The sequence below is a fragment of the Kwoniella botswanensis genome, chromosome 1 (assembly GCF_036426115.1).
Source record: "Kwoniella botswanensis chromosome 1, complete sequence".
Taxonomy (NCBI): Eukaryota; Fungi; Basidiomycota; class Tremellomycetes; order Tremellales; family Cryptococcaceae; genus Kwoniella; species Kwoniella botswanensis.
In genome coordinates this window covers 1,540,270-1,564,441 of record NC_088599.1, presented here as the reverse complement: position 1 = coordinate 1,564,441, position 24,172 = coordinate 1,540,270, and the positions used below count along the sequence as shown (strand labels likewise).

The 24,172-nt window shown below is 44.3% G+C and overlaps 11 protein-coding genes across 11 annotated transcripts; 7 read left to right on the top strand and 4 right to left on the bottom strand.

Annotated features, from left to right (window-relative positions):
- Positions 1–409: 409 nt before the first annotated feature.
- Positions 410–1,817, bottom strand: L199_000600 (uncharacterized protein; the record flags this gene model as incomplete). The annotated part of the gene is made up of 5 exons (XM_064886366.1): positions 410–652; positions 726–900; positions 1,023–1,195; positions 1,257–1,384; positions 1,514–1,817. The coding sequence occupies 5 exons, from the start codon at positions 1,815–1,817 to the stop codon at positions 410–412; spliced, it is 1,023 nt and encodes a 340-aa protein (XP_064742438.1).
- A 413-nt stretch (positions 1,818–2,230) lies between these two features.
- Positions 2,231–2,792, top strand: L199_000599 (uncharacterized protein; the record flags this gene model as incomplete). Its single annotated transcript, XM_064886365.1, has 3 exons — positions 2,231–2,351; positions 2,422–2,454; positions 2,611–2,792. The coding sequence occupies 3 exons, from the start codon at positions 2,231–2,233 to the stop codon at positions 2,790–2,792; spliced, it is 336 nt and encodes a 111-aa protein (XP_064742437.1).
- A 319-nt stretch (positions 2,793–3,111) lies between these two features.
- L199_000598 (uncharacterized protein) lies at positions 3,112–4,557 on the bottom strand (the record flags this gene model as incomplete). Its single annotated transcript, XM_064886364.1, has 7 exons — positions 3,112–3,137; positions 3,237–3,585; positions 3,778–3,885; positions 4,101–4,228; positions 4,297–4,316; positions 4,388–4,424; positions 4,518–4,557. 7 exons carry the CDS (start codon positions 4,555–4,557, stop codon positions 3,112–3,114), a joined length of 708 nt encoding a protein of 235 aa, XP_064742436.1.
- Positions 4,558–4,904: 347 nt separating this feature from the next.
- Positions 4,905–6,675, top strand: L199_000597 (uncharacterized protein; the record flags this gene model as incomplete). The annotated part of the gene is made up of 4 exons (XM_064886363.1): positions 4,905–5,072; positions 5,138–5,350; positions 5,424–5,612; positions 5,668–6,675. The coding sequence occupies 4 exons, from the start codon at positions 4,905–4,907 to the stop codon at positions 6,673–6,675; spliced, it is 1,578 nt and encodes a 525-aa protein (XP_064742435.1).
- Positions 6,676–7,448: 773 nt separating this feature from the next.
- On the top strand, positions 7,449–9,160 carry L199_000596 (uncharacterized protein; the record flags this gene model as incomplete). The annotated part of the gene is made up of 8 exons (XM_064886362.1): positions 7,449–7,577; positions 7,759–7,835; positions 7,945–7,988; positions 8,078–8,187; positions 8,243–8,297; positions 8,358–8,613; positions 8,673–8,856; positions 8,909–9,160. The coding sequence occupies 8 exons, from the start codon at positions 7,449–7,451 to the stop codon at positions 9,158–9,160; spliced, it is 1,107 nt and encodes a 368-aa protein (XP_064742434.1).
- A 621-nt stretch (positions 9,161–9,781) lies between these two features.
- On the top strand, positions 9,782–10,870 carry L199_000595 (multiprotein-bridging factor 1; the record flags this gene model as incomplete). The annotated part of the gene is made up of 6 exons (XM_064886361.1): positions 9,782–9,784; positions 9,923–10,001; positions 10,077–10,139; positions 10,267–10,339; positions 10,469–10,574; positions 10,736–10,870. 6 exons carry the CDS (start codon positions 9,782–9,784, stop codon positions 10,868–10,870), a joined length of 459 nt encoding a protein of 152 aa, XP_064742433.1.
- A 555-nt stretch (positions 10,871–11,425) lies between these two features.
- L199_000594 (metacaspase-1) lies at positions 11,426–13,959 on the top strand (the record flags this gene model as incomplete). The annotated part of the gene is made up of 14 exons (XM_064886360.1): positions 11,426–11,613; positions 11,731–11,945; positions 12,101–12,190; positions 12,283–12,308; positions 12,378–12,459; positions 12,545–12,692; positions 12,752–12,868; positions 13,023–13,082; positions 13,144–13,266; positions 13,336–13,371; positions 13,445–13,556; positions 13,614–13,661; positions 13,738–13,855; positions 13,928–13,959. 14 exons carry the CDS (start codon positions 11,426–11,428, stop codon positions 13,957–13,959), a joined length of 1,395 nt encoding a protein of 464 aa, XP_064742432.1.
- A 379-nt stretch (positions 13,960–14,338) lies between these two features.
- On the top strand, positions 14,339–17,310 carry L199_000593 (uncharacterized protein; the record flags this gene model as incomplete). Its single annotated transcript, XM_064886359.1, has 11 exons — positions 14,339–14,362; positions 14,439–14,596; positions 14,753–15,166; positions 15,257–15,298; positions 15,368–15,457; positions 15,522–15,894; positions 15,949–16,046; positions 16,102–16,313; positions 16,387–16,940; positions 17,020–17,139; positions 17,209–17,310. 11 exons carry the CDS (start codon positions 14,339–14,341, stop codon positions 17,308–17,310), a joined length of 2,187 nt encoding a protein of 728 aa, XP_064742431.1.
- A 227-nt stretch (positions 17,311–17,537) lies between these two features.
- Positions 17,538–18,149, bottom strand: L199_000592 (uncharacterized protein; the record flags this gene model as incomplete). Its single annotated transcript, XM_064886358.1, has 3 exons — positions 17,538–17,549; positions 17,615–17,788; positions 17,877–18,149. The coding sequence occupies 3 exons, from the start codon at positions 18,147–18,149 to the stop codon at positions 17,538–17,540; spliced, it is 459 nt and encodes a 152-aa protein (XP_064742430.1).
- Positions 18,150–18,808: 659 nt separating this feature from the next.
- L199_000591 (uncharacterized protein) lies at positions 18,809–20,358 on the top strand (the record flags this gene model as incomplete). Its single annotated transcript, XM_064886357.1, has 5 exons — positions 18,809–19,135; positions 19,300–19,549; positions 19,741–20,017; positions 20,096–20,221; positions 20,322–20,358. 5 exons carry the CDS (start codon positions 18,809–18,811, stop codon positions 20,356–20,358), a joined length of 1,017 nt encoding a protein of 338 aa, XP_064742429.1.
- A 604-nt stretch (positions 20,359–20,962) lies between these two features.
- L199_000590 (uncharacterized protein) lies at positions 20,963–23,297 on the bottom strand (the record flags this gene model as incomplete). The annotated part of the gene is made up of 11 exons (XM_064886356.1): positions 20,963–20,995; positions 21,072–21,220; positions 21,294–21,644; positions 21,713–21,794; positions 21,870–21,996; positions 22,079–22,167; positions 22,284–22,430; positions 22,588–22,686; positions 22,756–22,829; positions 23,039–23,144; positions 23,211–23,297. 11 exons carry the CDS (start codon positions 23,295–23,297, stop codon positions 20,963–20,965), a joined length of 1,344 nt encoding a protein of 447 aa, XP_064742428.1.
- Between the last annotated feature and the right edge of the window lie 875 nt (positions 23,298–24,172).

The window sequence follows — 24,172 nt, the reverse complement described above, 5'->3', positions numbered from 1 at the left end:
CGAGTGCTAGAACAGTGAGATGAGAGAGACAAGAAGGTCGTGTGTTACAGTAAGGTCAGTGGGATAAGTGCCGTTGCTGGATATGATAAATTGTACTAATATCTGTAAGATGAACAAAATGAATGCGGTGGAGCAAGTGATGACAAGCAATTAGTATATGTCAACCCATTTCAGATGTTCAGGATTAAACAACCAAAGATGAGAATACTTCAGAGAAACACAAACACACACACACCTATGTTTCATTCCCTTCTCATCTGAAATCCATTCATTCTTTCTCGTGTCTCATAGTTATAATTAGGATTACAATTGTCATTGGTAGTTGATCCTTTGCTTTACAATTACGTACAGTACGATCAGAAGCTCCTTTCTTCCATTCCCTTCTATTCCTAGTGGTTGGGAATCTCCGTCAATCCTTTAGTTCACAACGACACACGATCAAACGTTCCTTCCATAAAGTCAGGTGATGAGCTTCACTTCCTTCATCTATCCTCCACCCTTCAGCTGCCAAGAAGGTAGTTACACTTTCGTCCAAAGCCTTCTTGGCATCTTGTCTTATCCACCTATTAGGCCAGGACGATGTGGCTTGAGCGAAAGAAAGATTTTTGAGACGATCTTGGATGGATAATACCGATTGAGGACGTAGGGGTATCTACGAAACATGATCAATATTGCTGTTCTCTTCAAGGTACAGTGATATGCAATGGGATGTAGTCGTGACTCACCATATTAGGGACGGACCATATGAACGAGAAGCTCTTCTGGGTAGGTTGGACCATGATCGTATCCGCCGTGAATATTATACCCGAGACTGGAGTGGGTTTCGTAGGCATATTATCTTTAGGTGGAGGAGGTTCGGATAGTCTGTCCCAGTATAGTATGGATGATCCGGGAAAATGACTGAGTGTATACGATGATCCAGTCAGCACGAGTTCAGTGGGATTTACGTTTTGCAAAGAGAAAACCTCTTGGGAGTATGAGGTGAACATCAGATTGAGACATATAGTGGAGATCAAACTCACCCTCCGCATTGCATCAACTTGATTCCCCTGCCCATTTCTTTCTCCCCTTTCCACCAAACCACCTGATCGTCAGTTCGTATATCGCCTAGACGCTGATACCATTCCTTATCGTCTCCACAGAGGTATAAAGGTACTTTGAGAGCTCGAGACCATGTTAATGAAGTCGAAAAGAACTGTATGTAGTACGACATGACATGAGCTCTTCATTTACGAGCTCACAGAATGGTGACGTACATGAGGATGAGAGATAGCAATCGCTTTTAGAGGTTTGTTGAGCTTGGAGAGATGCCCTATCAGTGGTAATGATATAAAGGCGGAGCAGTCCCATATATACGACCCTTCGGCTGTTTCAATCAGTGTTGCTATCACATACCAGTCATAGAGTCAGCAACAAGTGCATGGCATGCCTGTCTCATCCACTAGGCAAACGATAGTATAGGCAACAAATTCCGTCTTCAACCATAATTATGAAAGATATAGGAGAGACATACGAGTTTGATTAATCGCAAAACTAGGTTCGCAGCTGATCATCAATATCCTACTATCCTCTTCATCTTTCAACATGACATGTTTCCTCCCACCTTCACCCATCTCAGCTAACGTCGTCCATTCTTGGCCTGCGGAAGGGACGAATTGTCTCGGATCTTCACATATCACACAGTCCCTTTTGAGCGAAATAGTCGAAGGGTATTGGGTACCACAGGCCTTGCAAATCGGAAGAAGTGCATCCGACTGGAGTGCTTCGAGGGAGTGTAGGGGAATGGAAGGTGATGGTTCGAGTTCTATCGGTATCATCGTAACCGATAGAGATGGGAAGTGTAAATGAGGTGAACAATTGGCGAAATTCTCTGTTACTTGTTTGCGTTATTGACCCTCACGGATCGCATCCTTTTTGTCATTGTCAACTGGTCAGGCCATGCATTCTTCCACTTGCTGAGCATTTTCCAAGCTCTTTTACCTGCTCAATCCTCTCGAGACGTGTTACAGAGTGTACAGATCCTCCGTGAACCGCATCCATCCATTCATCTATAGCTTCCAATGTAAACACACGCAGGTCATAACAACGCACTATGACGTCAATCAAAATTCACACTATGATTCAGCGGCAAACGAAGTCCAAACCATACCATTCTCCATTCATATATATGCCTAGACATTCTACTACTCTTATCCATCTCCCCACCCAAAAAACAGAAGACCCGAATAATATGTCAACCACTAACAACGCTAACACCAACGCCTACGCCGCTGGAACAGCATCAGATACCAGACATCCCGTTGTTCCTGGTACTCAAGCTGATGGAAGTGCAGGTGCCAATGCAGGGCAAAGTGGGTCGATCCTCATTCACTTGCATCTGAGCGAGCTTAGAGCTGACGGTATGGGTTTATGTGATGATAGGCTTAGGTGATAAAGTCAAAGGCGGATGGAATGGTCAGTTTTCCCATTCATGAACGATCAACGAGTGAAGCTGACCCTTATAATTGCATGATCGTAGTTTTCCATGGTCAGTTCGGATACCTTTTCCGCTTCAAATACCATTTGATCTCTTTCTGATATACTTGCTGACTCGACATTCACCATGCACAGGCGCTGGAGAAGCTATCCAAGGGAATGCCAATTCATTCATGGATAACGTCGGAGAACAAATCGCTGGTAGAGATCCAGCCACAAGACCTGAGAGTCATTCTGCAGGCGGCCAAAGACCTGCAGGTGTAGCTGCAACTGGTGCAGATGAAATTCAAAGAGGTGTAGCCGAGTTAAAGAAGTAGATATCTATTAATCAACAGGAATGAAGAGATATTGTAGCATAGATATTTAAAATGAATCTCGTGTATCGCATCATGAAGAGGTGATACGACACAACGTAATGCCACGATAGAGGGTCGATTGAATGTTGCAGCAGATCAAGATGTCCTAGCCAAAGCTTGCATGATGCTTTTATATTCGTACTGAAGTCTATCCTACCATCCTCTATAAACTTCAAGCACTTTGTTTTTCCGTTCCCTTCCCATCTCATCCACTGACTAACCCCTCAACATCCTTCTATAGATCAATCCGCTTTCAAATTCCCCCATCTTACAACTTCACTTAGATAGCCTTGGCCTTGGAGAGTTCTGCAAAAGGAACGAGAACCCAAATATCAGTTTACTCTTCCTTCTTCGCATCAAAGAAAATAAGGAGGAAATGATCCATCGAGATATGCTATAACTCACGTTCAATTTGAGACAAAGCTTCCTCCAACAATTGTTTCTTGAAAGCTGGCTTAGCCAACTCTGATTCAACGTTAGCCTGAACAGTCTTGACAAGAGCGGCTTGTTCGGCCTCTCGTTGTTGTTGTTCGTATCTGACCCAAGAGTCTAAGACGGATTTCAATTCAGCTTTGACGGCGTTTTCTTGAGCCAACTTGAAGTTCTCGTGTTCGAGGACATTGGTCTCCTTGGCGACGGCGTACAAAGATTCGGTGAGAGGTACGACATCTTGGAGTTGAGATACAGATGAGATTCGGTCGGTAACAGCTTTGGTGTGTTCAGATCGAGCGGAGTTAAGGATACCTTTGATTCGCTGTGGTAAACAATCGAGATGATAGTGGAGAAAGGTTCGTTGATGTGGATCAATATGGATTTGAACATGAATGATGTGGTACACGAGAGAAGAGAGAAAATATTGATTGTTTATAGATGGCAGATGAATTGAACGATTGACATCAGCTATCGTCTTTCCTACGACAATGCAGACTTCAGAACCAAAACCCACCTCGATGTGTCCGTTGGCCCATCCAGAGTAAGGAGCACCGATTGAGCTGGCAATAGCACCGAAGATGACTAAGAAACCAACAGCAAGGACGGTCTCTTCGTTGGCAACCTATACAGAGTTCGATAAGTTAGCGATTCATCCCAAGAGACAATATGTATCCCGTCCCTCCATCGAGCTCGATGAACACGCTCTCCTCTCCTTCATCCACCTTGCGCATCTCTGGACACAATCAACTCCAACGGCCTTTAGATTTCACTTTTATCCGTCTTGCTAGGTTCTCCATTTTCCTTTGATTCTGCAACATATTGAACCTATCCACTCACGTAGAGTTCAGAAGAGACGGCAGCAGCAGTCAATCCAGTACCTAAGAGGATACCTCCAGTCTTGGTGAAGAGGGAAGAAGATGGGACCGAGTTGATGATCTGTTCAGCCTTTTCATCGGGAGTGGGTTCTACAATTTCACATCTAGTCAGTTCACACTCTTCTGTTTCGCATGGTCTATGGTATCTGGTAACTGACGAGTAGCGAGGAATCGAGCGCTGTTGCAATTATCATCATACATCAGCTCTTCCATCATTTTGTTCACTACATGAAGGCTCGATGAGCTTACCTTTGAGCAGCTACTCTGGGAACAGGTCTGGCGAGAGCTACAAATAAGGATAACGGCCGAACACATCCGACATCAGCATCTCCAACATTCTTCCTTGCACTGTTCCTTGTCGACATGAGCGATTGCTTACCCGCTGTTCGGAGGCTCTTGAGGGCGAGACGAGAGGCCATTTTTGATGATGAAGATGAGTGGGGAGTTATAGGGTTGTAGACAGGTGAGATGTATAGGATGATATTGGTGTATAATTGGTGTCAACGAGTGCTGGTGTATGGTGAGGGACAGTCCTGAGTGAAAGAACGGAGCAATAGGGTAGGAGGAGTGGTTAACTCCGAAAACCCGATGAGCGTGGCATTTAGACATCTCAACCTAATTACACAAAGTGATCAGTATGGAAGCGGATCCATGTTCATTTAGCATCATTGTTTAGTCAACGCTCACTTGCTATTTGAAACTGTGCTAGCAGCTATATCTTGCAACAAAAGCACCACCTTGTCCGGCAGATCCTCGACCATACACCATGTCAGACGAAGAGAGAGGAGATGACCTATTCGGAGATTCCGATAACGAAGCAGGTGTTTCGCGTCAACCTTCACCTGTGGCTTCAGGCTCGAGATCTCCCGCACCTCCTGCCGCTCAGGCTCAATCACCTGTGAAGACTGAAAGTGGAGACGAAGGTGGTGACTTGGTGAGCTGATCCCGGCTGAGTATCCTACCGCAATTGGAGCTTACGAACTCCGACGTATTTGATAGTTCGGAGACGATGACGAAGAGGAGGAGAGAGTGAAAAGAGGTAGAACATCCACTGGTACACCCGCTTCACCACGTCGATCGAGGTCCAGATCAGGATCAGCCAATCCTTTGGAGTATGAGGAAGAAGATCTAGCGGAGGAGGTGAAGAACGAAGAGAAATGGGCTACGTTACCTATACCACAGTGGAATAAGATGAAAGCTACGGATGATAAAGTAGGTTCGACTTAGCTATTCATCATATCTTAGCTGTTGGTAGGTACCATGGAACTGATGCTTGAACCTCTAGGTATGGCACATGAAGCTGCCAGCTTATGTGAACATTGAATCTAAACCATACGAACCTGATTTATACCGAGAAACATTGAACGAAGAGCCGATAGATGGCAAAACCAACCCTGTGGCAGCGAAAAGCAAGATGATCGGCGTGAGGAACACTATCAGATGGAAATGGGTTACAGGAGGTGATGGCAAGCCAGTAAGCTTCTTTGTCTAGGTAATCGTTTCCAACTTTGGCTGACTTTTCTATTCAGACTCGCCAAAGTAATGCCAGAATGTTACGTTGGTCCGACGGATCCGTCTCTTTGCAATTGGGTTCGGACCTATTTGACGTCGCCCCATCTCACGGAGCAAGTCTTGCTAGACCTCACGATCCGAAACCAACCCCGGCGAAAGGCTTAGAAGAGAAAGTAGTCAACACCGTATCGTCTACGACGTTCTTAGCTGTTATAGCAAGGGAAGAAACAGTCTTAGTCACTGAACGATCCATTGCCGGTCAACTATCGCTATTACCTACATCTATGGATTCGAAGACTCATCTGGAACTGGTCAAACACGTTGGACAACAGCACGTCAAACATTCACGAATGAAGATGTTAGAAGAGACCGCCAAAGATGAAGAGTCATTACAGCAATTATTACTGAAATCCGCACCGAATAGGGAATTCATCAAGACTGATAAAGACAGAGCGGCTTCGTCAGGTAAAAGAAGAGGAGGTAGAGGTGCAGGTTCAGGATTGGGTAGGACCACTTCGTCGAATTCCCTAGGAGGGACTAAGAGGAGATCAAGGAAATCATACTATTCTGATGAATCTGATGAAGGTTCAGAAGATGATAATGAGCCAAGAAGAGTAAGAGATAGATCCATAGGTGGTGGGCCAGGTGGAGATTATGATGAAGATGATGGATTTGTAGTGGCTGATTCGGATGAGGACGAATCTGGTGCATCATCACGGAAGGGTAAAAAGAGTAAGAAGAGAAAGAGTAGTAAGAGGTATAGTGATGAAGAGGATGAAGATGATGTGGATGAAGATGAGGACGATTTAGATGAGATGGAACAGGCTGAAAGAAGGATAGAAGCTAAGGAAAGAGAGAGGAAAAGAGCAAAGACAAGTAAATCGGGTGGAAAGACCAAGAAATCTAGAGATTATATTGATACGGATGAAGATGAAGATGATGAAGAAGAAGCGGGAGGAGAACAAGACGCAGAAGGAGAAGAGGAAGAGATGGAGATGGATATTGAAAGTGAAGAGGACCAGTGAGCTAGTGTGAGTACTATAGGGTATGGAATTGGATGGATGATATGCTGAAGGAGATGTATTAGACATGTTTGTATTCATACATATATATCATCGCATGAGAATGGCTATGCACTATCAGAACCAGATCTAAATAAAGTGTTGAACAGATGTCCCATCCAAATTGACCAAACGATGGTAGCCGAAGGACTGATCTCTTCGATACACAAAGGGATACTCTGTGATAAGGCTTTCCTCTCTGCGTTCGCCTTGGTAGCCTCAAAGGACCGTATGACGTCGAAGTTGAGAGCTGATTCCTCCTTTTCAAGAACAAGTTATACTCGACGATGAGGAATTGACGAATTGAACGAATCCATCATATCACTAGGATGAATCTCTTCAGCTTGACAAGACAAAGGGTGGTCGATCAAGCGGAATGGCGCTGACCCCGGAGTGGTCTCCTGGATCTTTCGGTCTCTTGCACTCTTTGGGACCAGGAGATGCATCAGCGGACAGAAACTTGAGATAAGAGGGAGATGCAGGTATACGTACTAACGGAAACCTCACGGGAAGAGGTCAGTGCGTTGACTCGCACCTCAGCTATCTAGCCTGACTGTTCCCCAAAAGAAAGAAAGCTATATAAACCATCCTCATCGTATCCTCTTTTGTCTTTTCTTCTTCTCTCTTCTCTTTCTCCCAAGACTTCTTCTTATTTCTCTTTCCTTACCCTTATATACATACCTTATCATACATACTTGACAAATTGACTACACCGATTCAGATTTTGTGTCATCAAAATGTCACCCATCCTTCGTAATATCGTAGCTCTCCTTCCTTTCTCTTTCACCCTCGATATCAATGATCAGTCTCAATCACCAGAGGCTGACATGACTGTCGATGCTGCCTTTGCGCGATATCGTCTCGCTGTAAGTTTGACCTATACCTATTTACATGATCTTTCCCCTATTCTTCTGCACCTCGATGTTCAACTCTTGCCATATATCTCACGTCAGCTCAACTCTCTCGCCACTCACCTTAACTGTTTCTTAGTCTCTTGCCATGCCCAACATCCCTCTCTATCGCTGCTGACCCCCATCTCTCCTGCAGAAACACTACTATGGTAAAGATTTCTTCGATGGGTTCGACTGGAAGACTTTCGATGACCCAACTCATGGCCGAGTCAAGTAAGTGAAATGAGACCATACTTCATATCTCAATCTTTACACCACCCTACCACCTTTTTCGGACAGATTGGTGTTATCGCTGCTTGTCAAGAGCTAACCTGACCTTCAGCTATGTCTCCGAAGACGAAGCCAGACGAAGAAACCTTTCTTACGGTAAGTCCACTTCATCCAAGCTATCACTATCCAGCACCGTTCTACCTACTTGTCATTTCCCGTATTACGCTGACAGTGCTATGCAATAGTCTCCGACCATAATACCTTTGTCACGAAAACCGACGCGCATCGTCGAGTCGCACCTGGAGGCCGAGGACGAGACTCTGTTCGAATCGAATCGAAAGATACTTTTGATAACGTAAGAATTTCTCCAGCTTATCTCAAGGATACTCCTTAATACAAGAACACTATAGGGTATCTACATCTTGGACGTAGTCCATATGCCAACTGGCTGTGGTACATGGCCGGGTAAGTGAATGCTCTCACCGTTATGGATCCGGAGTGCTGATTCTATCTTCCCCGTTTCAGCCTTCTGGACTTCTACCACCGGTCACTGGCCTGAAGGTGGCGAAATCGACATCATCGAAGGTGTGAACGGTAAAGGTACCAATCAAGGTACTCTTCACACCACTCCTGGCTGTACCATGCCACAAAACATGGATGCTACTGGTCAACTCCTCAAAACAGACTGTGCTGTCCACGGTAATGACAACCAAGGATGTGGTGTCAAGGACAAACGACCTGATTCCTTCGGTCCTGCTTTCAACAAGGATCAGGGCGGTTGGTGAGTTGAACTCTGATTCTGCTTCGTTCCTCAGTCATGCTTACATGTCTATGACTTAGGTACGCCATGCAACGATCTACCTCGGGTATCAAGATGTGGTTCTGGCCACGAGACGGTCAAGTACCTTCAGACGTCAAGACTGGCCCAGCCAGTGTCGATCCCTCTAAATGGGGCAAACCATTCGCCAATTTCCCTTCGACTCATTGCAACATGAGACAACACTTTGGTAAGCACAGGATCATCGTGAGTACTTTCGTCCTTGAGTGAGAAAATGCTAGCTGAGACTGTCTAAAAGCTGAATATTAGCTTGTGCGGTGACTGGGCTGGAGCCGTCTACAACCAACAAGGATGTCCTGGAACATGCGCGACACATGTCGACAACGATCCAGCCGCTTTCCGAGAGGCTTACTGGAAGATCAGAGGATTAAGGGTTTACGCTGATAACGCTCGAGAATTAGACCACGAAGGTGATGATTCTGAACTTGGGTATGAAGGAGAAAATGATTATTTTGTAGATGATGAGGTTGTATACTTTGATGAGTACTAGAGCAGACAGGTCACGTAGTATCTGATGGAAAGTCGATAAGTACCTGATGATGGTTAATGATGGAATGATGAAAATGAATTTATGATATCATGTCGAATATATATATATATATCGTAGACCAGCGGTTGTAGTGTGTCTAAGGTCAAGAAGTGTCGAGTGAGTTTGGTCCCCTTGGCGTACGTACGGTGACTCGCCTTCTCGAATGTCTCACTACCTTGTAACCCGAAACTTCTCACACAGAGTAGACCTATGCTGTTCGCCACTCCAAGCATTTTGTACTACAACCGTGCACATAGAGCACCATGGGGTGAGTACTTTGCTGGCAACTCGCTCCCGACTATGTTGTTCTCTTAGATCAACGGATCCGAGATAGGTGCCACAACCACGTGTCCCTGAGATTGAGTTCGTCATAGGAAAGTCACTAGAAACCACCATCGCCACCAGTCTGTTCTCTCTGCACACGAGTCAAAGTCATTCCATCATTTCCGCTTCCATTCATCTCCATCTCCTCCTCTTCGATCTGCGTAATATCATAAGAATTGGATAATAATAGCTTGTCATATAGCTCAAAGAACAACATCTGTTACTCGCATTTATCACCTGCATTTAGAATCAATCATTATGGTAGGTCTAATTTTCCCCGTCCTTTCTGGTAAACTCAGCTTCAGGTGCTAATTCTGGATGTAAATCACTTCATCTTTAACCCGTCTCTGTCCTCTACGCATACCACCTAATTGATGCTACGATCTTCCGCTTATATAGTCTGGCTGGGACGACAAACCTCAAATCATCGGATTCAAACAACAACGACCTACTGTCGCTAAGGGTTCTGCATTGAACTGTGAGCTACATGTCCGAATATGCTGTACCACACCCTGTTCTTGTTAGATGTTAATGCGTATTCGCCCACAATTAGCCGCTCAGAGATCGGGCTTGGTAGTTTCTTCAGAATCGAAAGGTGCTGGACAGAACCACGGACGTAAGTTTCGCACTTCTATTGCTACTATTTCATACCATGCAAACTACGGTCCTTCCGCCTATACCCTGTCTTCATCATCTTTGCTCCCTGTTGTATGGTACGCTTATTGTTTCTTGTGCGCACGTAGCTGCCGATCACCAACGTATCGCCAAGCTCGATAGGGATGATGCACCCAAACCACCTGAAAAGGTTGGAGTTGAGTGAGTGGATATTGCCATCTTTCATCACCTCCTGATATATCACATGTTTTCTTCCTCTCTCGTTTTCTTTCGTCTTGCAGGATTTGCATATTGGGATCAGTGCTGATGCTGTTACATCACCCATTGTAGTGTCGGTAAAGCAGTGGCAACAGCTAGAATGGCAATCAAGAACAAAGATGGAAAATCTATGACTCAGAAAGAATTGGCTACTGCTGTTAATGCTCAACCTTCAGCTGTGAGTTTAACACCCCCTTCACTGCTGCTCAGGAGTTACTTACTCCTTTCATATACACATATCCTTCATCTGGGTTCCACTTAATCCCCCATCTTCTTACGTCCTTTGCTGTCATGTCATGCGTTCCCGTCCTAACACTGACTTCTCTACCTCGATAATAGATCACAGACTTGGAAGCTGGCCGAGCGATACCCGACCAACAACTGCTTGCTAAGCTCGAGAGGAAGTTGAACATCAAACTTCGAGGTGCGAAGGCTACCATCGGTGCACCTCTTCATCCACCTAAGAAGAAGTAAATTGAATGTGTATGCGATCGGAGATTGTAGGACGGATGAGATGTGATGTCGTAGAAGATGGATCGTCGTTGTTAGTACGAGCATCTCGATCTGAAAATCATCAGGCATTTGTTAGGGTAGGAGGTAGAAGGTAGATACAAAATGAAAAAGCAATATGTCATTTGCATGCATTGTTAATATACATGTACAATCTGTCTATGATAGTCGCAATCGCCCATGCATGCGATGGCATCTGTGGTCCGTTGTATGTACACTGGCTGTACGATTGTGAGTTTGCTTCGCCGAGAGCAAGCGTTTGAGTCAAATGTCCGAGTAATGAGATCAGTCCGCGGTAAGCTCAGCCGGCTGTGATGATCTAATCATTCAAACGTCCCTCTCCTTTCATCTCTCTTTCTCTCACAGCTTTACAAGTGATCATTTCCACCGCTTGGTCAATTGAACAACAACATAGGATACTGATACATAAGAGCATATCACTATCACCACCATATACACATACATAACGTATAATACCGTAATTCCTTAACTCACTGCTGTACATCAAACACACCAACAATGTCTTGGAATCAATATCCCGGTGGTGGTCATCATCAACAAGGTAATGGAAACGGTGGATACGGGTATGCTCCTCCTCCACCACAACAAGGAGGATATGGATATGCCCCGCCTCCGCCTCAAGGAGGAGGATACGGTGGACCACCTGGTGGTGGATGGGGTGGCCCTCCACCCCCTCCTCAAATGGGGTATGTAGGATGTTACTCTTCAGCCTCGATCAGCTCTTGCCTTGATACCTTGTCAAGTGTATGCTTCCTATGCTAACGTTAATCGTTGATGCTGACCTAATTCTGCCCGATTGATAGGTATGCACCTCCTCAACAAGGTTACAACAATTATAACAGACCTCCCCCACCTCAACAGCATTACTCTGGTGGACAAGGAGGTTGGATCCCTCCTACTGGTGCACCCCCCGAGCACAATTATCATCAGACCGGTGCTGGTTATATGCCTCCTTCTGGGCCACCTCAAGGAGGAGCATATAATAATCCTTATGGGAATAATGGGAATAGGGCACCAGGTGAGTTAGATTTGAGGCGACGTGATTCCTCTTATCTCTTACAACTTTCCATGGTATCATATAAACATCGTTGAGAGGATCGAATGATCCAATTTGTGCGAAGGACAAGGCACAAGATAGATGGAAGCTAATATTTTGAATGGTTGGTGTTCCAGTGCGACCCCCAACCCAGACTCAGCATTATGGTCCTCAACTCCACGGCCAAAACGGTCAGAACGCTCAGCCTTACTTCCAATATTCGCAATGTGAGTGAGATTTACCTGTTCATGCTTTTCGATTCATCCATCCTTCCGCTATTCCCCGAGCTCATGCTGATAGTCGGTCCACTTCTTCACAGGTACTGGCAGAAGAAAAGCGTTATGTGTAAGGCTTCCCTTTATCTCCTGATTCTTGACAATTGGATGAAGCTTATGATGCACTTATATCTGACAGATCGGTATCAACTACATCGGTACTTCTCAAGCTCTAGCAGGATGTATCAACGATGCTCATAATGTACAGAAATTCTTGATTGGTGAGTCTCAATCCGTGCAAGTCCAACTGGTCGTGCAGTACTTCCGATATCATATTGACAATTGGGTTACTCTTCGGGTCACCAGAGCGATACAATTACAAAGCAGAAGACATCGTCATGTTAACGGATGACGCTAGAAATTCAAGACAAATTCCCACCAGAAATAACATTATTCAAGCTTGTCAATGGCTGGTTCAAGGTGCTCAACCGAATGATGCTTTGTTCTTCCACTAGTAAGTAACACAAGTTCCTTTGTGCTCGCATCATTGACTGAGTGTTTTTGTTTACGCAGCTCCGGTCACGGTGGTCAGACTAAAGATTTGGATGGTGATGAAGACGATGGATATGATGAGGTCATTTATCCTTTGGATCATAAGCAGGCGGGACATATCGTTGATGATGAACGTGAGTAGATTACAACGATCAGGCAACCAGCAGGAAGTTTCGCTAATCAATACCGCTCCAATCCTTCACGTTGCAGTGTGTGTACACGGTCCTCAACACCATTGGAATACGAATGATCTCGCAATTTACTGATGATTCTTGCTTTGACCCAACCTCAGACATCACCTTTTGGTTAGACCTCTTCCTGCAGGATGTAGACTTACTGCTATCTTCGACTCGTCAGTTGTCCATTTCCATCTGATCAAGGACATATGAGCTGATGACATGGACTACCCACAGCTGTCACTCTGGTTCATGCCTCGATTTACCATACATCTACTCCACGGAAGGTACCATCAAAGAACCCAACTTGCTTGCTGAAGCCGGACAAGGATTACTAGGTGCAGGGATGAGTTATCTCAAGTGAGTAGAGGGTCTTCGGGTCTTCATCCATTCCTTCATTCTTGCTGACCGTTCCATTGCACTATATAGGGGTGATACTGGAGGTATGCTTAAAGGTCTCATGGGGTGAGTATCCATTCCGTTCGTACTGCTCAATGGTCTTGGCGCAGAACTGACCTATGTTCGGATTCTCTCACAGCATCGGTAAAAATCTTGTCAACCAAAACTCGGACGCAAGGAAGAAGACGCAAGAGACTAAGACTAGTCCAGCTGATGTCATCATGTGGTCCGGTTGTAAAGACTCGCAAACTGTGGGCTACCCCTGTCCTTTCTGTCGATAGCATCTCAGCTAACGTGTCATTCTGCAGTCCGCCGACACGCAAGAAGCCGGTAAAGCGACTGGGGCGATGTCATATGTGAGTATCAATTCGCCATATAAGCTGGATTGTCATATGTATTGGCGAGGTTCAGCTTACAAATGGATGAATTTAGGCGTTCATCGCTTCGCTGACTAAATACCCTCAACAAAGTTATGTTCAGTTGTTGAACACCATCAGAGATGAGTTGAAAGGAAGATATAGTCAGAAACCACAACTGTCTGCTTCTCACCGTGAGTTTCACATTGGAAATTCATGTAATACAGGTCACCTAGCTGATGATGATTACTTGATGCGGTATCTAGCTATGGATACCAACCTCTTGTTCATCGCGTAAGGTGCAGTAGCCTTCGGACATTCCATCAATACGATGTACATGATTGTTCGCATTTGTAGAATGATGGGATGGGTCTCGTGAGGTATCCTCATACGGCGTGTATATTGCTGGGTTATATCAGTATCTCCATACAAATTGTAGCTGTCCTTGCTCCTTGAATATTTATTGAAGTGATGAATACACTTAGTAAGATGTGATGATCTCGGTGCATGAGCCTGATGATCTCGGCTGTCGCCGGATCCGAGGTGTGAACGAGTGAATTGTCAGCCAGACTGAAAACTGGATTCACCATGCCAGTGATCGCATTTCTGATCCGTTTTTCATCGTCCATCTCTAGTGATACGATCATACCTGTATCGAAGGCGGCACTTCTCACAAGATGGCCAAAGTAGCTTCAGACATCGTGAGTAGAGTCAAACCAAGACATACAAACGACAAGACAATCTTGATGTTGATCTTCCACATTATCTGATCTGTAGCGACAAACTTTCCCTAAAACGGACGAAGTGGTCGTTTCGTACATTGCTGGATTGGTAGATGACGAAGATGAAGAAGTTGAGGATATAGTCGGTATGACCAGAGGGATGTTGGACAATATCGGAGAAGGGTCGAAGGATGCAAAGGTTCTGGATGATTTGTGAGTCTGGAAGTTTATCCATTTATATCTGGACATGTATCCTACCATACCTTCGACAGTGTCAGGAATAATCACTCAATTTCCCATCCACACCATTCATATCATAAGGTGTGATGCAATTTGAACTTTGCAATTGACGTCTGTCCTATTTTATAGTATGGCTCGACTCCTTGCCTATCTCGAATCCCAATCGTCCAAGCGAATCCGAAAATCCAACGTAGCTACCAAACTGGATAAATCCGTTCACATGCGTTCCCAAGCAATGTCAGCGACCATCGCCATGTCCGGTAAAGTAGATCTCGAATCCAATACCAAGGGTCAAGCGTCCCGTGTCGATCTCAACAAGTTAGCAAAGGCAGAAGCCAAGTTGAAAGCGAAGATTGAGAAGAGATCAAAGAGAGATTTATACCAAGGGTCGAAATTGATCGAACAGCTCAATAAGAACAAACAATCTTATGAGGAGATGTACATGAAGGTGAACCCTCTAGACTTAAGTGGAGCAGCAAAAGGGAAGAGCAAAGATATACATCTTAATAACATTGATGTGTCTTTCGCATCCAATAGGATTTTGTGAGTACTATTTCTTTACTACTTCTGCTTCTTTTTTGTATAATGTGGCGGGGATTCAACAAAGCTGATGGATGATTACCTCGTTGGTAGGGCTGGGGCTACTCTTACTATGGCTCATGGAAGACGATACGGGTGATTTGAATTTGGCATCTTAGGTGGATGTATAAGGCAGAAGACATTACTGACTGGCATCATTCACAGTCTTATCGGTCGAAATGGTATTGGTAAATCTACTTTACTTCGTCATTTGGCTTTGAGAGAAGTACCTATCCCTACACATATCTCAGTCTTGTAAGTTCAGCTAGATACAACACGTTATGCATCAACGTACAAGCTAACCCTGAATCCTACTTAGATACGTCGAACAAGAAATCAGTGGAGATAACACTACCGCATTGGAATCGGTACTCCAAGCAGATGTATGGCGACACAAGTACATCACAGAAGAGAAAGAGCTGAATGAGAAATTGAATCAACTTGAGAAAGTAACCCCAGCAGAAGAAGAGAAAGAACAAATTGAAAGGGAGAAGGAAGATATTTTAACTAGGATAGGAGAAGTACAGAAGACTTTGGTAGATATGGAAGCTGAGACGGGACCTGCTAGGGCTGGATTGTTGTTGGCTGGTTTAGGATTCTCGGAAGAAGACCAAAAGAAGGCTACCAATTCGTTCTCTGGTGGTTGGAGGATGAGGTTGGCTCTTGCTAGAGCATTGTTCGTCAAACCTGATGTGAGTGATTTCACCAATGTCCCCGAGTTAAGCTGACTTTGATGTCCCGAACAGCTCCTTATGTTGGATGAACCTTCTAACATGTTGGATCTGAATGCCATTGCTTGGCTTGAAGAATATCTGCAAACTTGGCAATCTACTCTGCTGGTTGTGTGAGTGATAAAATGGATAGGTTCGAGCCCGATGCTAATTGTTCCCCTGCCTCAGCTCGCACGACAGAGCATTCCTCGATCACGTTGCTACCGATATCATCCATCAGCACTCGCAACGACTTGACTACTACAAGGGTAACTTCTCTCAGTTCTATGCTACCAAGATCGATAGAGCCAAGAATCAAAAGAAGGAGTATGAAACTCAGTTGGCGTACCGACAACATCTTCAAGCTTACATCGACAGATGGAGATACAATGCTAACAGAGGTGAGTCCATTATCTGTATGCTCTTCTCACCCTTTGTGAGATCAAGTCAGCTGAATGCTTTGCGTTTTCGTAGCCGCACAAGCTCAATCGAAGATCAAGATTCTCGAGAAATTGCCAGAACTCGAACCACCTGAACAAGACGATTCCGAATCGTTCAAATTCCCTGATCCCGAGAAGATCTCTCCTCCTCTTCTACAGCTTGACGAGGCTACCTTCGGCTACACACCTGAGAAGATCATCTTGAAGAATGTAAATATCGACGTACAGATGGATAGTCGAATAGCAGTCATCGGACCTAACGGTGCTGGTAAATCAACCATGATCAAACTTCTTACTGGGGACTTACAACCTATAACCGGTAGAGCCAACCATAATTCCAGATGTAGGATATCATACTTTACTCAGCATTTCGTCAATCAATTAGATATGAATGTCTCACCCGTGGCTTTCCTCCAATCGAAATTCCCTGGTAAAATTGAACAGGAATATAGATCTCATTTAGGTTCATTCGGTATAACTGGTTTAACGGGTCTACAAAAGATCGACACACTATCTGGAGGTCAGAAAGCGAGAGTAGCATTCGCTGTTTTGAGTATGCAAAAACCACATATCTTGTTACTGGATGAGGTGAGTTCAAGATCATGTTTATTCTTGTGTGTGACGTGAGGATCTGAGATGGCTGATATGTTGGTGATGATGTTTGTAGCCTTCCAATCACTTGGATATTGAGGGTATTGATGCGCTCATTGAAGCTATCAAAGTGTTCAAGGGAGGGGTCATTTCAATTTCGCACGATGAGAGATTCATCACTAGTACTTCCAATCAGGTAAGTCATGATCTGCTTCTCCTTCTTCTGAAGTGTATGATACTAACTTGCTAATGGTACTTCTTACAGCTCTGGGTATGCGCTGATGGTAAAGTGACTAAATTCCTGGGAGACGTTGAGAGTTATAAGAAGATTGTTACGGAGGAACTGCAAGCTAAGTTGCGGCCTTAGGAAGTATCAAGTAGTCAGAACCTATGCTTGTGTGAAGTGCGAGAAGCGATGTATGTTGGTCATATACTTCAAGCATGCTATGTATCGGACAAGTCTTATGCATTGGCTGGATCCACCTGAATTCATACATGACACGAACATAGTGCATATAGTTGTACACAAAATACACGTCCAAGGGGGTTCTATCAAACTGCAATACAGCATGAAATTTGATTGTATCTCAATTCTTAGAGTTTGTCCTGCAGTGCTTACAGCGATCAGCAATACCGAATGTGTATCGTTACCTCAATACAGAGCCACTCACAGAGTCAGGTAAGTGGACATCCTCCACTTTCTTCCAAATACTCTCATCTCTTTCTAAAACCTTATCACACCACACTCTACCTATCTCTGTATGAGTGCCTTTTAAGAAAGGTTCGTCCTTGATGAAAGTATATTCAGCTTGATCGTCAGAAAGGGCTTTGCATTGAGCTTGACACTGCAAATGACATTACAACGCAAGTTAGCAAGAGATACAGTATACCATATCACTATCGTTTATCCGTCGATGGAGCAGTGTGACATACGGATAATTTCAATTTGACCGAATCACCATCATCTCCAAAGATGACATAATCGAATTTAGCAGGATCTTGAAAATCGATACCTTCTTTGGTACAACTGTTAGAGGTGGATGTTGGAGCTTTGATTATATCCCCACTACCACCCGAGAGGGCTCTGCCTGTACCGTCGGAGAATGTGATCTTGGTATCGGATAATTGTTGTACTTTCATGGCTGATACGGCCAACATGGATGTGGCTAACATACCCAAGACGGTTAAAGATCCAGTTGGGAACATTCTACAGTGGTAGTGACTCGTTTGTGAATCAGTATGATATGTATCTACAGGAGATCGAAATGTTATTGCTAGATGAATTGTTGTTATCTATTGCACTGGGATGGTCTCTTGAGCCAGTGACAAATGATGGATAAGCAATTTATATCGTATTAGAATCACGATACGACCTAACGACCTAGTGACCTAGCCCCTACCTGATCCAGGCTCAAAGGAGACCACTCATCCCATCGTGCTCCGTTGATCATCTTCTCCGATCCTGATCCCCGAGATAAGATGAAAATCGATAGAGAAAGGAAAGGAATTGGGACTGCTGTACAGGTCACAGCCCAGTCATTTACAGCACTCCCTCCACGCTGATCCCTACATCGGATTTGTGCAATCTTTAGCACATGCCTTTCCCGTAACCGAGCATGAAAGATTCTACTAGAAGACCATCGATACACAAGCATGTGTTGAGCTGATCGAGTAACAGAGATTCAAAGATCTTTACTTTAATTGGAGGAAAGTGCCACACGTCACAATTTTTACGTAAGTAAATCGCCACCTACACAACACATATGCAACTCAAGGTCGTTTCACCATTTCCAACACTAAACATGATTCAAACGCACTTTCAATCTTCTTTCTAACCATCATCAATCATTAAAAGAACTATCAGTATGCCTCCACGTAAAGCTCGAGAAGTCAAGTCCGCTGCACCCTCACCCTCACCAGCTCCATCGGCCGGCCGAACCAGGGCGACACGCTCGAAATCCAGTAAAGCACCTTCGGAAGTATCCTTACCTGAAACAGAAACAGAGGTCGAGACAAATGTAGCTGAGAGTGCAGAGGAGGGGAACAGTACAGACGCGGAAGCGGAGGTTGATGGTCAGCGTGAGGAAGCAGCAGATGTAGTAGAAGAGCAAGGAGAAGTGGACGTGGAGAATAACAAGAAATTGACGATGGAAGAGAGGATGGCGAAAATGAAGGAATTGAGAATGAGGATGGTATGTTTGCGTTCCTACTTATCTTCGTCGTTACCTGTAACATATCTTCAGGATGCGAGTCCCACATACTATACCAGCCGACCGTCGAAGTCCTCACCATATCTAGTCAGGGGTACACCACCTCCTGAGGACATTTGCTGATTCACTTCTTAACGATAAAATAGAATCAATCAACTCAACAGAACCGTAAAGATCTGATAGCAGACCATCAGAAATCCAAAGTGACCGCCAAGGAACTAGCTCGACTGGAAAAACAGAAGAAGCTCGCTCAGACATTAAGGTTGAAAGCTGAAGCTGAGGAGAACGGCGAAGATTTAGAGAGAAAGAAGAATTGGGAATATAGTATAGAAGATAATGAGAGGTGGGAAAAGAAGTTGGAGGAACAGAAGGTCAAGCAGGATACTCATTTCCATAGTGAGTCTGGCTCTTGCCTTTACGTGGATGACCCAAGGATTAGAGATGAGATGGACACTAGTATTTGGTGTCATTGACATCGAACATTGTTCGAGCAGCGATATCAGATGAAAGGGATTCCCATAGCTCACTCAATTACCTATCCTGTGTTCATTCCAATGCTGATCGGGAAACAATGCTTCCCTGTGTAGACGCCGAAGACGACGCTCATAAGCGGTACAACCGTAACATCCGATCTACCAAAGTCGATCTGGCATTGTACGAAAGGCAGAAGGAGGCAGCTCTGGGATTGGCTCCTGGAACATTGGTTTCTGCTGGTGGATCTTCCAACGCTGTAGCAGGATCATCTAGGTCAGGCGCTCTGACTGCCGCTGAAGATCTATATAGAGGTTCAGATACCTTGGCATACGGTGATCACAAGCCTTCGGAAGATGCTCTTGACAGAGTCGCAGAGAAGATCAACAAAGAGTATGTGTTGTTTTGCTATGGTTTTACCAGATTTGGATATTGGTATAATATCAAATACTGATTGTTCGTTGTACGTAGTATCGGTAAATACGGTAAGAGGAAGAACAAGAAGGATGACGAAGATGATGAAGTTACATATATCAACGAGAGGAACAAGGTATTCAACAAGAAGGTCGCGAGGTACTTTGATAAATACACGAAAGAGTGGGTCTTTCACTTCACACTCGTCAATTTTAACTTGGAATCCCACTGCTCTATTCTAGAAGAGACAAGAATACTTGCTGAATCAGTTCTGTTCTCCTAGGATTCGAGCCAATTTCGAAAGAGGAACAGCTTTATAGACCAGTCACACTTAGTTTCATCTCCATATTATCATCGCTTTCTTCTACTCCCTTAACTTTTCTGATCCTTGACAATAGAACGAATGATACCCCTTTCATCATCTTTTGATAGATGACGCGTATCGCATGTTTCTTGATTTCAATACGTACATAGCTCCTCAGTCTCTTCCATCATATTATTTCAATTTTGACTCAATGAGCTAGAAGGCATGTATCATGATATGTAACAGCTGGACATCAGCAACTGTAGAAGCATCGACGCCCAGCAAATTGTGCAGGAGCTATTAAGGAGTCCATCTTCTACAGAATTGTCATCACAAGCAGATAAGATGATATAGATATTTACACTACATAATTTACCTGTTCTAACAGTGTGAGCAGAAACATTGTGATCTGGAATTAAATCTGGATTGAGAATGGGTTGATCGATAAGATATTATAAATATATGAGAAAAAAAAATAGATGAAATGAAATTGCTTCTGAAATGTGCGTCCCTCAACATCGTCATCGCCTTAACGCCTGACACTGAACAGTATCACTCTGTAAATCAGGCATGATCCCACATGTACATGTACCTCTCGCATTTTCACTAGACTTGGTAGTTTAGTATCGTCCTTCAGGATTCATGTAGTATCCCTAAACCAAAAGAACGAGTACAAAGCGTCAATGTGTTGAAACGAGACACACTAAAGCCGACGAACGGTGAACTTACATTAGGATCCATCCCTCTACCTTGCTGAGCTTGAGCTTGCGCCTGAGCCTGTGCTTGCGCTTGCGCTTGAGCTTGGGCATGAGCGATTTGCATCTGTTGAGCATGAGCGGCTTGAGCTTGGGCTTGCATTTGAGCGGCTGTAGCTTGATCTGGAAAGGCACGATCGTGGGCTCATCAGTCGTGGACAGATGAAAACATCTACCCAAACGAGATGGTACTCACCGTAATATCCCTGTCGAGCAGCTTGTTCAGCCAACATAGCATTATACTGAGTTTGCTGTTGTTGTTGCTGTTGCTGCTGTTGTTGAGCAGCCATGATCTGAGCGTTCTGCTGTTGAGCAGCCTGAGCTTGTGCTTGAGCCTGTTGTTGAGCTTGAACAGCTGCGGATGCCTGAGACGCTCGAGCAGCTACTCTTGGTGGGAGTGCCAACGACGCTGCTGATGATTGGACAGTTGCTGGTAGAGTTGGCGGAGCGATAGGTCCAGCAGTGAAGTATGGATGAGCCATTGCTTGATGAGCATCATATCGGCGTGATGGCTCGAATTGAAGGAGGTGTTCGAGAAGGTTAAGGGCTGGAAGGGTATTCATTATACATCAGCTGAGTGACACATATGATTGACGTGTCAACAACTAGACCCACCATCTCTAGGTGCACGAGGTACGATAGCATGGAAAGGTTGTTTGGGGTGTTTAGCAAGTGGAGCCTTGATCTGAATTTCGGGCTGGAGATATCGATATATTAGCTATCAATATCAGATGTATGGGGCAGGGGAAAGGTCGAGAAATTGGTGACCCACCGAATTGAGTTTGATCTGAGCGATCGTAGCATCACTAGGTGTACCGACAATCTTCATGATCTGGACTAATTGATCCGCATTATCTCTTCCCCTGAACAATGGATAACCAGTGATCATCTCTGCGAAACTGATCAGACGAGAATATCAGCTACGTAACTTTGAGACGAAGATTTTTGTATTAGCTGATCGAGGAAAGAGATTGCACTCACATACAACCAACAGACCAAATGTCGATACTTGTACTATAAGTTCTTGAGCCCAATAACACGTCTGGCGCTCTGTACCAAAGTGTGACTACCTATAAATGGGCGGAGAGAAGATATTCATCATCAACCTCACATATTCATTTCGATGATCTTTGTGATCATCGCTTGAGGGACCCATAAACACTTGAAGTGCGGTAGGAAAGCTTACCTCATTACTGAACGTGTTCACCGGCACACCAAAAGCCCTGGCTAAACCGAAATCACCAATTTTCAATTCTCCTCGTCTGTTAATCAATAAGTTTTGAGGTTTGAGATCCCGATGTAACACTCTGTTATCGTGACAGAACGCGATACCCTGTATGATGATCCCAATAAAGGGGTAAGCAAAGTGCAGGTATACGTGAATAGGACAGGAAGATCTCTCCTTCTTTCGGTTGCGTTATATCCAGCCGATCACCCCGCTGGTCCTCTTGAACCAGTGAGGAGAGACGTGCATAAGCAAATTTACTCACATTCAACAACTGATGAGTGAAATTCTTGACGGTGTTGAGATCTAGTGCACCCCTATCACCATGAGTATCCATATATTTCTTGAGATCTTGTTCGCAATACTATCATCGATCATATCATCCACAGTCAGCTAAAATACAGAGACACTCTTCATGAAAGCATGTACTCACCTCGAAGATCAATACTAATTTTGATTCAGTATGGATGACATCGTGTAGACGAACGATATTGACGTGTTTGAGCTCTGTGGTGAGGTGAAGGGCAATATATATCAGCATAAAGGTTCTGTCATTTCATGTCGTTTAGAATCCTTCCCATGCTCCGTCCTCGCACATTGTCCGGTCTAGGACATAAATGAGAGAGATCTTGTGATATCGCGCGGTAGATCCCCTTCTCTAGCCCCCTCCTACAGGAGAGACATCCATCTCGACAGCATTGAATCGATCCACTCACCTTTCATCAAGCTGATCTCCCTGATAGCCGTGCTAGGTGTTCCCTCCTCAGCATCCAAATGGATCTCCTTCAAAGCTACCACCTCTGAAGTCGTCCTCGATCGACCCTACATCGAGATTATCGAGATTATCAGTCTTTGTCTCTGATCACCTCAAGTAACGATACAACATACCTTGTATACAGTCGCATAAGTTCCTTCACCCAATTTCTCAAGTTGGACGTAATTCCTATATTGTTGTGAATCGTCAGCGACAATCATATTCCACATAGCCAATGTCGTTATCACTATCTCTGGTGCATCCAGCAAATAGAGATTAGTAGATGGTGGATTGAACGGACTTACATCTTGCTCTAGTCTAGACGCCTGTAAAGATAGAAGACCAAAGGAGGTTGGGCTGGGGCGATAAAATGATAGTGTGTATATAAGGTTGATGAAAAGCTCTTTTCTGCCGGCGATTGTTGTTCTCCTCACCTCAACGCGTCGTTTGGATGGAGGTCGTGATGATGATCAACGATGAGAAGATGAGATACGCGTAATAGTATACGATATGTATGCAGAACAGAGTATAGCAGATAGAAGGAAGGATCAAGTTGTAAGTTGATGAGTTGGAATGGCAAGTTGACCGGGCTAATCACTCTCCACTTCTACCCTGAAAGCTTAATTTATCAATCCTCGTCAGTACAGTAAGATCTGATACTGACTATTGACTACTGGATATTCACCATCCCATCCCATGCATGGGTTTACGAGATGCCGAGCAGTGGAAGATCTGGTAGAGATACAATATCAGCACGATGCACGAATGCTAAGCGAATGTCAAAGTCAGACTGCAAAAGCATCCTGATGTACGGTGAGGGAGGTCATACTACTTGTACTCTGAGCACGTTTCTAACATTGTCATTTGCAGAAAGCGGTTCTGTAGTTACAATTACATATATATGCATTTCATGGTTCTCATGTTACCTTCTTGATCTTTTCAATCTATATATAAATAGCGACTAATATACATCGTTTTCATTTCAAGTATGCACCTTTACATTGACGGTGTCTTTTCTTTTCTTTTCTTTTCCTTTCCTTTTTTCCCTCTTCCTTCTTCTCAACCCCTCTAACTATCTAGAGAGGTGATTTTCTAC